The 13,267-nt window shown below is 41.8% G+C and overlaps 2 protein-coding genes across 4 annotated transcripts in view; one reads left to right on the top strand and one right to left on the bottom strand.

The window, feature by feature from the left end:
- NKIRAS1 (NFKB inhibitor interacting Ras like 1) overlaps positions 1-8,692 on the bottom strand; it is a 30,796-nt gene extending 22,104 nt beyond the window's left edge. The window contains exons 1-2 of one of the 3 annotated variants that reach the window (XM_027582473.2): positions 8,442-8,692; positions 1,294-1,406 (exon numbers count right to left, since the gene is read on the bottom strand). In XM_027582473.2, coding sequence (XP_027438274.1) covers positions 1,294-1,387 — 94 coding nt within the window. In that variant the 5' untranslated portion in view covers positions 1,388-1,406; positions 8,442-8,692. Of the gene's footprint in view, positions 1-1,293; positions 1,407-4,961; positions 5,027-8,441 lie in introns of those variants that run through there. The other 2 variants (XM_027582471.2, XM_027582474.2) reach the window with 2 other exon arrangements.
- A 7-nt stretch (positions 8,693-8,699) lies between these two features.
- Positions 8,700-12,995, top strand: RPL15 (ribosomal protein L15). The gene is made up of 4 exons (XM_027582468.1): positions 8,700-8,838; positions 9,495-9,683; positions 10,002-10,138; positions 10,995-12,995. The coding sequence occupies exons 2-4, from the start codon at positions 9,512-9,514 to the stop codon at positions 11,298-11,300; spliced, it is 615 nt and encodes a 204-aa protein (XP_027438269.1). The 5' UTR covers positions 8,700-8,838; positions 9,495-9,511; the 3' UTR covers positions 11,301-12,995.
- Positions 12,996-13,267: the final 272 nt, after the last annotated feature.

The following is a 13,267-nucleotide window of genomic DNA, read 5'->3' as shown; positions in this document are numbered from 1 at the left end:
CATGATAAGGGTTTTTAGAGGGTAAAGAGATTTTCTCCCCTGGGCATAATTTATTTTTGCACAGGCATAAATTAGAATCAGGAGGTAAAAAAATTAAGAATAAATAGTGCAGGTGCCCCTGCACCTGCTTAAGCACCTGGACCTGCTTAAGATTTTTCTGTCTCCCTCTCCCTTTGCCCCTTCCCCCATCTCTAAAAGAAAAAGGAAAAAAAAATCAATATGGCAGCATTTGTGACAGGAGGGATTCTGAAACCAAAAGTTCTCAAAAAATTTGAGAACTGCAGGCACCAGCATCATAATAAAAACCAAATATGGATTTAACCAAAATTGTTATATATTATTTTGGGAAGGTGGAAGAGAAGCAGAGCTAATCAAGATGGTTAATAAAAGACAGAAATGTGCTCTGAGCTACTTGCCAGAGATAAGTACTTTAAAGACCCAAGGTTCCACTTACCTAACAAACTTCATTTCATTCTAACCTGTATGGTCTGCCTTCCTTCCTAAATGATCTCCTTAAAAAGCCAGAGATGGGGTCTTCTTCACTTCTGTGCCCTCACAAGGCCTCATTACAGCTTGTATCATACAGCAAGTATTTACTAATTATTTAACTCAATAAGTGAAAAAATGACATAATCCAATTCACAAAATTAGGTCATATTAGAGCAAATAACTGTTTCTTCCATTTTTAAAACTTATACAGCAGTCTTGGAAAGTATGTTTGAAACTTAAATGAGATCATCATTCAGTGTATTCTTTTATTGTTTTTTTTTATTTATTGGAGTGATAGAGACAGCTAGAGAGCACAAGTGAGGGAGAAGGAGAAGCAGGCTCCCCACAGAGCAGAGGAGCCCGATGCGGGGCCCGATGCGGGGCCCGATCCCAGGACCCTGGGATCATGACCTGAGCCGAAGGCAGATGCCCAACGACTGAGCCACCCAGGTGCCCCCATCATTCAGTGTATTCTTAAGTCAGTGATCTGTGACTCCGAGACCACTATTCATTATGTAAATACACAGGAAACCACATATGCATGCACACATTTGTTTTCTTACCTGTTGTAACTTAAAAAAATACTCTTGAATTTCAATAACAAAGTTTATTTTTCTCTCCCCTATACTCCCCCCTCCTCCATCCCCCTGCCTTTAAATCTCTGTTGACTTCTTCAACCCTTTAGTCCTTCTGGATTACACCTCACTTTTGTGTACCATCACCCATCTTTAGGTTATCATGACCAACAAAAGACCTTGAGCAGTTCCAGGAACCTACAGAGAAACTAGAGAAAAATAATCTTACCAATAGTATGATTCCCATAAAGAAGCTGCTCCAAAATTGCTGTTTTCCCCACAGATAACAAGCCACAGACCACAACCTTGCAGCCCTTTCCCATCTTCTCTCAGGATATATCACTGTGAAGAGAATAAAAGATCTGTGAAACTGTATACTGTTTGAAGCAACCGTTTTTCTTTTTTTCTATGTTTAAATAAGTCATACATACACAGGGGATAATTCCAAAAATAAAAAATACAATAGGCATAGCCTTCCAAACCCCATTCCTAGTCTCCCATTTGCTTCCTTAGAGCAATCAGTATTACCAGTTTCTTGTACATTTTTGCAGAGATAATCTAGATAAACACAGGAATACATGTAGATATGAATACATGTTTATTTTCAAAAAGAAAAAAACATTTTATACAAAGAATATTTCAACACTAAGTGTATAGGATCTAAATCAAATCCTAGATGAAACCAATCCTTGAAAGACACTGCCTGCTCATCAATATTTACCTGGAAAAAAAACATTTAAGTAAAAATTTAAGGAGGTGTGAAGACAAAAATCTGGATAGAGAACAGACATGATTTTTTAGAGAAACATTAATGCTATTAATGCCATCAGTCTTTTCTCAGGAGAGTGAAAAATTGGATTTTCATAGCCACGTGGGCTCTTTTTGTCATACTTCTTTTTGAGTTATGCTGTTTTTTAAGATTTTATTTATTTATTTGACAGAGAAAGAGAGAGGGAGAGAGGGAGAGAGAGCACAAGCAGGGGGAGCAGCAGGCAGAGGGAGAAGCAGGCTCCCCGCAGAGCAGGGAGCCTGATGTGGGGCTGAATCCCAGGACCCTGGGATCATGACCTGAGCTGAAGGCAGATGCTTAACCGACTGAACCACCCAGGTGCCCCTGAGTCATGCTTAATGCTAGAAAAATTGCTCATCCTAACATATCCAAGGAAGAGCAAAATTGGGTAACATTGTCTTCAATTTTCCTCAAAGCTTTTATTTTCCAGAAGTTAAGATACCAGAAACCAAGGCAGAAAGGAAAAAAAAAAAAGCTCACTGAATACAACAGAGTAACTTGATAAGAGAATTTAAATTTCCACACTGCCTTTTTCCATCTCCACCACTTTCTTATTTCTCCCAATTCTCTTCTTACCTAGAAGTGTAGAACATGCAATAAATGACTAAAAGGGATGCCACAACTCCTTGAAGTCAGAAAGCACTACACCAAGAAAGTTCAGATAAGCATTCAAAGGGCTTCCAGGTACCTTTCTGTATATGCACATGTGTTGTACATTAGTATTGTTTGTTTTAACCAATACCAAAAATATTAAGCAACAAATGAACTTCCCATAACTCTATTTTCTCAAAGTCTGTAATATTTATTTGTTTTAGAGAGAGCAAGCAAGTGTGTGAGCCAAGGTGGGAAGGGCAGAGAATCTTTTTTTTTCTTTTTTAGGACTTATTTATTTTAGAGAAAGAGCACACATGAGCATGTTGGGGGGAAGAGGGAAAGAGAATCTCAAGCAGACTCCACGCTGAGTGCAGAGCCCAACACGGGGCTCGATTGCACCACTGAGATCAGACCTGAGCTGAAACCAAGAGCTGGACACTTAACCCACTGAGCCACCCAGGAGCCCCAAAAGTCATAATATTTTATGACCCAAATTAGCCACACCACCAATCTGCTGACAGGAAAAATTTTACTGCTACCATTATTGTAGCACAGTAATAATACAGCGCTCATTTCCAGAACAGTACAGTACATTTTACCAGTAGAGAAATAATCATCACTTAACGTAATGTAGTTATTATTTCCTGGTGGCATGCTTGAGATCCTTCCAAATCTTCCCAAGAATATTTATCACCTATTTCTATGAGAACTACTTCTCTTAAGGGAGACAGACACACACACACACACACACACACACACACACACACACACACACACACTCACATATATTTTCTTAAAGTAATCTCTATGCCCAATGTGGGACTTAAACTCATGACCCCAAGATCAAGAGTTGCATGCTCTACCAACTGATCCAGCCAGGCACCTCTTTTTCTAAAATATATTTTCAACATAACTGCAATAGAAAAATTCTGAGTCTTTATTTGTAAGAGGAGAGCTCTGCGTCACACTGATCATCTATGGTATATCTCCTGTGTCACACTGATCATCTATGGTATGATATCTCCTATGTCAGCAACTATGGACTATTTTAAAAGGTTTTCTACATCTGAATTTATGATTAATCTAGTATCTCACTTATCGTAGGACTCTACTCTTTTTGCATATTGTGGTTTCCTAGAAGTTTATGATATCATTGAATCTTTTTCAAAGGGTTTTTAATGATAACAGTTAAAATTTAAAGGAAGTTGCCACTTAACCACGTGTCACCAAGAGGATGAAAAAGAAATCTGTCAGAGGATGAGAAAAATGGTGGCAGCACAGAACAATTCTGTTGTCAGAAAAGGTTGCTACTGGAATCTAAATTCTAATTTTCTATTGTTATTTCCCTTCCTCCAAAAATGTCTTAGTCCCAGAATTTCTAAATACCTTACCTTCTCTCCTCTTCCTTTCAATCAAAAAAATGTCCCTTTACCATTCATTATATCAATCTTCAAATAAAAACAAGTGCTTTAAAAGGGTAGGCACATGTTGTAGTTAAGTGAACCAGACAGTTAAAAGAAAAAACATCCCAATTATTAATAGCAATAGACTCCCCATAAAAGGGAGGCAAATATGACTTCTGGGGACTGAAGCAAACTGGTAAAATGCTGAAACCAACAGAATCTTAAGAAATCCAGAAATCAACTACTCCAGTCTTTGGAAGTGGTCTTAATATATTTGCTTTAAAAGTGGCATGCTACAATTATACTTTGATCACTCACTGATATTAGGATTAGCAGATGAAGTGTGTTAAAAATACACTGTGTGTATAAATAAACTGGGGGAGTTGTTTCAGTCTATCAAGAGACTCTCCATCAAGGGTAAATAGTAAAAATAACTGAATAGAGGTTACTTACTCAAACACTCGGTAAGGATTTTAAGGTATTTGGGGCGCCTGGGTGGCTCAGTCGTTAAGCGTCTGCCTTTGGCTCAGGTCATGATCCCGGGGTCCTGGGATCGAGCCCTGCATCAGGCTCCCTCTCCCCCTCCCCCTGCTTGTGTTCCCTCTCTCGCTGGGTCTCTCTCTGTCAAATAAATAAATAAAATCTTAAAAAAAAAAGGATTTTAAGGTATTTTACAAGGAAAGAAGCAAGATAAAACAGAATAATCCATGTTAAATATTTTACACCACCAAAAACAAAACAAAGATGAAAGGATAAATGTGATTAGTCAAAGCATAGCTGAAACATTCTAGGTTCTTGTCTTCAAGTGGGAAACAATATTACCTAAAGCTGAAGACTAGCGACCTGCTAATTAAAGTATTAATTCTTCTAAAAAATAGTATCTAATGTTTTTTAGTAGGCTCCACACCCAGCATTGAGCCCAATGCAGGGCTTGAACTCACAACCCTGAGATCAAGACCTGGGCTGAAAAGTAGACACTTAACTGACGGAGCTACCCAGGCACCCCAGTTAGTATCTAATGTAAAGCACTAGTTAGAACTACTTGGTAGAGTCCCTACTCTAAGTAACTGCTAGAAAATAAAATTCAATCTGTGACCTATTAATCCTCACCTGATATAAATGACTTGAGAGAACAGGCTTAACAGGCAAAATCCAATGCAGTCTTAACTGTATATTGCTTTGCTTTCCAGGCTAATCAATAATGTTTCTAGAGAATAAAAACATGATTTGATCCATTCCTGCGGAAAACACTGAGCTTAGTCAATAATCCCTTTAAAGAGCTATAAGAAACAGCTGCCGAAACTGTCAGTACTTCTGCTTTTCTAAGGAAATCATACTTTTTTTTTTTTTTAAGATTTTATTTATTTGACAGAGAGAGACACAGCGAGAGGGAACACAAGCAGGCCTCCCACTGAGCAGGGAGCCCGATGTGGGGCTCAATCCCAGGACCCTGGGATCATGACCTGAGCCGAAGGCAGACGCTTAAAGACTGAGCCACCCAGGCACCCCAAATCATTCTACTTTTATAAGTAAAGCACAACTGTTTTTATGCTACTAAAACAGTAGTAATACTATTAACACTTAGCATCATAGAGAGATGTTATAGATCATACTATGAAGCCCCGCATGGAGAAAATTTATACACTGTGTATTTATTTATGCAAACATCAGGTACTGTGTGCAACACTTTTACTTATCTGTATATGAATAATTTTACAAAAACATACATTTGAAAGGTTTTGTGAATAATACTGCACACAATAAAATATAATGAGCAGATTCCAGCTTACCATTCTTTTATTCATTAAGTATTTACTGAGGTCTTACCATAAAGCCAGGTATGAGGGACAAAACCAGGGGGGGGCAAAACCAGAAATGATACCTGCCCTCAGGAATCTCAGAATCAATTGTAAATACCAATCCAAATCTTGCAAAACTACTGAGAAACTATAAATTGCAAATGAAGAAACAAAACTGCAAAAACTAATTAAGAAATTAGCAGCGATGATTTGCATTGCCAGAACTCCTTTCCAAATGATTCATCCAACTTTGTAGTTATTTTTTAAGATTTTATTTATTTGACAGAGAGAGACACAGCGAGAGAGGGAACACAAGCAGGAGTGGGAGAGGGAGAAGCAGGCTTCCCACCGAGCAGGGAGCCCGATGCGGGGCTCGATCCCAGGACTCTGGGACCATGATCTGAGCAGAAGGCAGACACTTAAAGACTGAGCCACTCAGGCGCCCCTGTAGTTATGTTTTTAAAGTAATCTCTACGCCCAAATTGGGGTTCAAACTCATGACCCTGAGACCAAGATTGCATGCTCTACCAACTGAGCCAGCCAGGCACCCTTTTTTATTTTTTATTTTTTTAAAGATTTTATTTATTTATTTGACAGAGAGAGACACAGTGAGAGAGGGAACACAAGCAGGAGGAGTGGGAGAGGGAGAAGCGAAGCAGGCTTCCCGCGGAGTAGGTAGCCCGATGCGGGGCCCGATCCCAAGACCCCGGGATCATGACCTGAGCCCAAGGCAGACGCTCAACGACCGAGCCACCCAGGCGCCCCTTAATTAATTTTTTATAGCAATCATTCTTGACTCATTTTTCTTACACCCCACATCTGATCCACCAGTAAAGCCTCCACCTTCGGAACACATCCAGGGCTGGATCACTTACCACCTCCACCACTAATGAAGTGGTCAGAAGCACCATCTTCTCTCACTTGGTCTCTCAAAGATGTCTGTGTGATAATCCCTAAAACCTGTGAGTATTTCATTTTACACAATAACAGGAACTTTGCAGCTGTGATTAAATTAAGATCCTTGAGATGGGGAGACTATCCTGGATTATCTGGGTAGGCCCAATGTAATCACATGTATCTTTTTTTCTTTGAATTTTTTGTTATGGTAATCACCATACCACATGTGTCTTTATAAGAAGGAGAGAAGTGTGTCAGAAAGAGAAACAGAGATATGAAGATGCTATACTGCTGGCTTTGAAAAGGAAGGGATCAGGAGCCAAAGAATACCAGTGGCCTCTAAAAGCTGGAAAAAGCAGGGATGCCTGGGTGGCTCAGTTGGTTGAGCACCTGACTCTTGGTTTTGGCTAGGGTCATGGTCTCGGGGTCATTGGACTGGCTCTTCCACTGGCTCTGCCCAACGTGGAGTTGGCTGTCCCTCTCCCTCTGCTCCTCCCCCTGCTCTTGTGCCTCGCCCCCACTCAAATAAATAAATAAAATCTTAAAAAAAAAAAAAAGGCTGGAAAAAGCAAGCAAATGGATTCTCCCCTAGCTTCTCTAAAAGGAACACAGCAATCTGATTTTAGCCTACCGAGATTTCTGACCTGTGTAATACAACTAATTTGTGTTATTTTAAGCCAGTTTGCTACAATTAGCAAAAAGAACTACTACAACTTCCTAGTCTCTCTGCTTCAACTTTTTCCCTTCTTTTGGCCTCAAAACTGCAATCCAGATAATCCTTTTAAAATGTAAGTCACAGAAAGTCACCCTTCTGCTTAAAATCTTCCAATAGTTTTTGATCTCTGGCAGTGTGAAAACCCAAAGTCCTCCCTAGAAACACTTCACCTCTCTGAGGTCATCTGCTAGTTTCCTGCCACACTGCCTCCTTGCTATTTCTGTATGAATCCAGGCATACTCCAGCATTGGCACTTTTCCTTTTGATTGAAATCAGTCCAAATCTCCAAGGCTCACAACCTTCGGGATTTTTCTCAAATCTTGTTTCTCAAGACGACTAATCCTGAATATGCCATCCAAAATTTTGACCCCCCACCCCAACACTATCCTTTCCCTGCCCTTAATGTTTGTCTTTAGTACTTTTTACCAAACATAATATATGTCTTATTTATGTTTATTGCCCATTTCCTAGAATTTCTGCGTTCACTATTGCTGCATCCCCAGCAGCTGGGACACTACCTGGCACATATTAGGCATTTCATAGATATTTGCTGAATAAATCAGTGAACCTTGTGAGGACTCCTGGAATGATAAAGCTACGATTAAAAAAAAAAAAAGGAAAATGGTAAATAAGGGGAGAAAACCAAAACCGGTAATAAGTTAGAAGGTAAACTACATGACTGCGTCAAAAATGAAAATATTCTGGGGACGCAAAAAACAATTTTTCAATAAAGAAAACACAAAACGCCAGCATTTTCTCGGCATTTCTTCCCAAAACACTCGTACCTGATAACCAAGTCTTGGCACAAAAATATTTTGCCTTTCTAAAAAAAACTGGTTCTGACGTAGCAAACCTGGGACCAAGTCGGTACGCAGGAAAGGCACGGAAATGAAAAGGCGCCGAGCCGCTCGCGCTCCCCTCTCTAGCCCCCCAGTTCCCCACCCTCCGACCCTTCTTTAGGGCAAAATCCCGCGGAGCCGGGACCTGCGGAGGCTGAAGCCCGAAGGCAGGGCGCGCGCCCCCACCCGCGAAGCCCTGGCAGCACGAACGTCTTATTTGGCTGCTCGGGCAGCGTCTCGGGGTCCAGTCTAGTGGGCTAAGCGGGATGGATAGCGCCGCACTCCTCAAGTGAGGAGACCGCGGTGCGTGAAGCGGTTCCCTGTACCTCTAGACACAGACCTGGACACCTCCACAGACTCCTAAGATACCAATACTCTGGCAGAGATGCTCCACGACCGGCTTCGGCCACCTGAGCCCCGCCCCCAACTTGCCTCCTCCCAGCTGCAGGACGGCCTTGAACGCTCGCCCGCCGAGGTCTGGCCGAGGACTCTCGCCCTTTGAGCCGCCCCTGCCTCTCAAACTCAAATCCTGAGGGCCAGGGTGCGGGATAATAGGGGAGGCTGCTTCTATTCCGGGCCGAACTCCGCCCACCAGTCTCGCTGCCGGAACTACATGTCCCATGAGGCTGTGGGAGCCGCAGCTTTCCACCGGAAAGAGGCTCGCCGCTGTGGGGGAGGAGCCCAAAAAGGATTGTGGGAGAAAGGCTCTTTCCTTTCCGTCCGGCGGCAGCCATCAGGTACGCTGTGTTTGTCGAATTCGCTGCTGCATCCGCCGCTCATCTCCCTTCGCCTCAGCCATCCAGACTCGGGGACCCTGCGTCCTCGGAGCTCCTCCTGCCTCCTGTGCGGCGCGAGTTCGAACAGGATGCGGGGCTGCTAGGGCTTGGAGAGGCGGCCCCCGGGGCGGGCTAGGGTGGTGATGTGATGGCGGCGCGAATTCGAGCGGGGCCTGGAGCGTGAAGGAAAAGGAAGCATGGGGCTGAGGGATGGAAGGCCGGGCCTAGAGTGTCCTAAAGCGAGGCCTGCGAATTGGGTGCAATAAGGGATTTTTTTCCCCGAAAGTTTCCTTCGGGGATAACGGCTACAGCACCTTCCCCTAAGGGTATCGGCGAGATCTCTGCAGGCCAGGCCCTTAGGGATGCCGCCTGCCGCACTCAGCAGCATTCCTCAGTACTCGTCTAGCGCCATTCATTCATCCAACAAAAATGTACCGAGACCCTCCCTGCGCTGCTCCGCGCTGGGGTCGCAGAGGTGACAGCGCTGCTTTCCCAGGGTGCAGCTATTCCCTACAGTTAATGGAGAGCCATTTTCAGCCTCGGTTTCCTTGTGGCTGGTGGGGAACTAAGATGGACGGGCGCGATCGTCTCATTTTAAATGCATGATGTTTTTTTAGCTCAAAGGTAGGCCAAGATGGGCGCTTACAAGTACATCCAGGAGCTATGGAGGAAGAAGCAGTCCGATGTAATGCGCTTTCTTCTCAGGGTGCGCTGCTGGCAATACCGCCAGCTCTCTGCGCTCCACAGGGCTCCCCGCCCAACCCGGCCCGATAAAGCGCGCAGGCTGGGGTACAAGGCCAAGCAAGGTGAGTGGTCTCTGCATGGATGCGTGGACAAAATTGTGTTCCTGGGGAAATGTGAGAAAACTGCTAATTAGAGGTACTATGGCCCCAATATCTCAGTGTAGAGTGGGAATGAGAAGTTACTCTTCCTGTGTCATACAAGTACTTTGAAAAACACTGGAATGTGTTTGTTTTTAGAGTAAGTCTTAAATGGGTATTTAACCTTCAGATATACAGTATTTGGCTTATAGTCCAAAATATATTCGACATCGCAGCATTTAGTAGGAAGTTACTGAGTCTTGAGCCGTACAGCTTTTATAAGACCACTGTAAATGTGTATAGGTTATGTCATATATCGGATTCGTGTACGTCGTGGTGGCCGCAAACGCCCAGTTCCTAAGGGTGCTACCTACGGCAAGCCTGTCCATCATGGTGTTAACCAGCTAAAGTTTGCCCGAAGCCTTCAGTCTGTTGCAGAGGTAAGTGATTTTTCAGTAACAGTTGTGTCTGTCACCTCCTGGGGTTGGTGGAGTATTTGAGCACTTTTTCTGGTTAACTTGTACCTAGTGAGCCCTGTTGTGTTTAAAATGGGGTTTGTGATTTTTACTTCATCGTTTACTTAGTATACTAAATGTTGCTGGCAAAGTCAGTCTTTGTTACTAATCTGGCTTTGCTTGTGTATAATGGAAAGTGTTTTATGGTTAGTGTGAACCTTGGAACCTAAGCTTTTGAAGGGCAGTAAACTTTGTCTTGAAGAGCACATCTCCCCAGGTGTACAGAAGCTGCATTTACTCATATGGCTAATTTTTGATGTTCAGTTGTAAGTTGTCTTTCTGGGTTAGTAAATGAAGTTGTGCTCTGTCCCAAAGGTTGGCAAACAAGAATTTGTTGCCTTCTGTAAACTAAAAATGTTTTATTTTTGTTCTTAAAAAAAAGGCAAAGACGACTTAAACTAAGGAGATTATCGTGACCTGCAAAGCCTAAAATAATATGCTAAATATTATTAAAGTTTTGTATGAAGTTTGCTGATCCCTTAGTTGTATTAGAAAAGGACTAGGTTCCTAAATTTTGTTAGATACTAACATTTGTGCCTTGGTCGGGGAGGGGGTGATAATAGGCAATGGTTTCAAATAAGAGAATGTTTCATGTATTATTGTAGTAAGTCTTAATCATATTTGGGGTCCTAGCCTCTGGGAAGATGCTTATAACTATTCAGGTAGTTAAGTGAATGACCTTAGTCTCTTGTCTAGTGTGGTAAACTAAAGGGAATTCTTACTTCCTAATTTCCTTCTATGGGAGATGGAGGCTGACTTTGGGCCTTTTTTCCTGTTCCAGGAGAGAGCTGGGCGCCACTGTGGGGCTCTGAGAGTCTTGAATTCTTACTGGGTTGGCGAAGATTCCACGTACAAATTCTTTGAGGTCATCCTCATTGATCCATTCCATAAAGCTATCAGAAGAAATCCTGACACACAGTGGATCACCAAACCAGTCCACAAGCACAGGGAGATGCGAGGGCTGACATCTGCAGGCCGCAAGAGCCGTGGCCTTGGAAAGGGTCACAAGTTCCACCACACTATTGGTGGTTCTCGCCGCGCGGCATGGAGAAGACGCAATACTCTCCAGCTCCACCGTTACCGCTAATATAAGTAATGTTTGTAAAAAAATCTTACCTAATAAACAATTTAGGACAGTCATGTCTGCTTAAAAGTGTTCTTTAATTTGTCTGTTAAATTGAGTTGTCTGCACATTGTTCCATGAATGCATTGTCAAATTATGAAAGTTAAAGTGCAATAATGTTTGAAGACTTTAAGTGATGGTGTATCTTGTTTCTAATAAGATAAATGCTTTTGTCTTTGCTTTATCTTATTAGGGAGTTTATATGTCAGTGTTTAAAATGCTGTTTGGTATAATAGGTGTAAAATAAATTCTGTAAAAGTGGAATGCAGAAGCTAGCCATGTAGATTTGTTGGTGCATGTAATGAAACCTGCAGCTTCATTGGGGTGATGTAATGCTCTGGTTTACTCTCAAATGGCTGTTACTAGGGGTTTGGAAAGAAAGCTTTTTAAATTGGATTTTGCTTGGAAGTGTGAAGAGTATCCTAGTCTTTAATCATGATCATATGCAGAACAGTGTTAAGTAGGAACCACAATTTTAGGTTGAATCCAATATTCCATTTATGTAACTGGCTTTGGAAAGAATACTTTAAAAGAATGCCACCATTTTTTTAGAGAATTGAGTAAACCTACCTGTTTCAGGAGGGTTGTCTTAAAAATGAAAATAAATCCTGCTTGACCGAAGTAAAATTGCCTTGGTCTCCACAGTGTTGGAGTTTGAAGTTACATTGAAGTTACCATAAAATGTAGAGGCTCCTGATTGTATCCCACAGCTCCATGGGATCTGTAGAGTACTGAATTTCCTACAAAGCAGTTAATGGGTTTTACTTGTGTATATGAACACTTAAAGAAATTGGACATTAGATGAGAAGACTAAGATTTGTAAGCTAGTAACCAATGCTAGAATTGGGAAACTGGCTTTTAAGTATGAGGATAAAATTGGCTTTGGTTAGAATTTTAAATACTTTATCCATGGTCTTTGTGACCATTATGAATCCACTAGCCACCTTAGGGGGAAAAACAGGGTTGGCTTTAAAAGTCTGTCATTGCTCATCCCAAGTCCTAAGTCATCTTGGATCAACCCACTTAGGCATTCCCATAGGCTGTTGAGAATAGTCATGTAGTTGGTGTCTGTACAAGTCTATGGTTTCCAACCTAATCCTTAACATGGGTTATCCCCAGTCATTTTTCTCACCCTTACTCAAACCCCTCAAAATCTTTGCCATTCCATAAACTTGCCAGCCCATCAATTGTGCCACCTTGATGTTAAGTATACCACTATTCTGTTTCCATTCTGTCTTCCCAGTAAAGAGGTTTCTGTTCTCCAGGGTGAATTTTGAGTGTGTAGGAAATAGAGGAATTGCCCCAACTTTTAAGATAGCTGACTTAACCCATAGTTTGATTTCAAAATCGAATTGCTGGTTTCCTTGAACCAGTTTTTGTATTTTTTTCAGGGGTCTAAGGCTCAGTTAAATGATTTCCAGAAAAAGGCTCAAAACCTCTTGAGACCTAAATTCCTTTCCACTCAAAGAGATCCTAAACCATATATATACTTTGTGTGTTAGAGGTTGTTCAACTAAAGGAATAAATGTTTATTAAACTAAAACAGACCTGTTCTCCTTTGTCATCTAATACTAATAAGCAAGCCAAATACCCTAACCTACACAAAATTGTAACGGCAGAAACAGTCACTTTGAGAGAAAATAAAATGTATAGTACTTAGTCTTGAGAGTTTTTTCTTTTGGTTCTTTGGTCCTTGAATGAATTAGAAAAACCCATTTAAATTTTTTTCAAACTAAATGCTAGTTTGGGAAGAAGACGGGGAGGGTTCAGGCTAAATGTCAGTGTTCCTTTTTTCCAAAAAGGGCTTGCTTCTATTCTTGCTACCCTATAGTTTGTTCTCCATACTGTAGCTTTTTAAGTGTTGTCATTCCGGTACTGGAAACTGAAGTCCCAGATCCATGATCTTTATACTCTTCCCACCACTGGACTCA

The sequence above is a fragment of the Zalophus californianus genome, chromosome 1, assembly GCF_009762305.2.
Source record: "Zalophus californianus isolate mZalCal1 chromosome 1, mZalCal1.pri.v2, whole genome shotgun sequence".
Lineage (NCBI taxonomy): Eukaryota > Metazoa > Chordata > Mammalia > Carnivora > Otariidae > Zalophus > Zalophus californianus.
The sequence above is the reverse complement of the archived record's forward strand: the minus strand, read 5'-3'. Positions and strand labels throughout refer to the sequence as shown.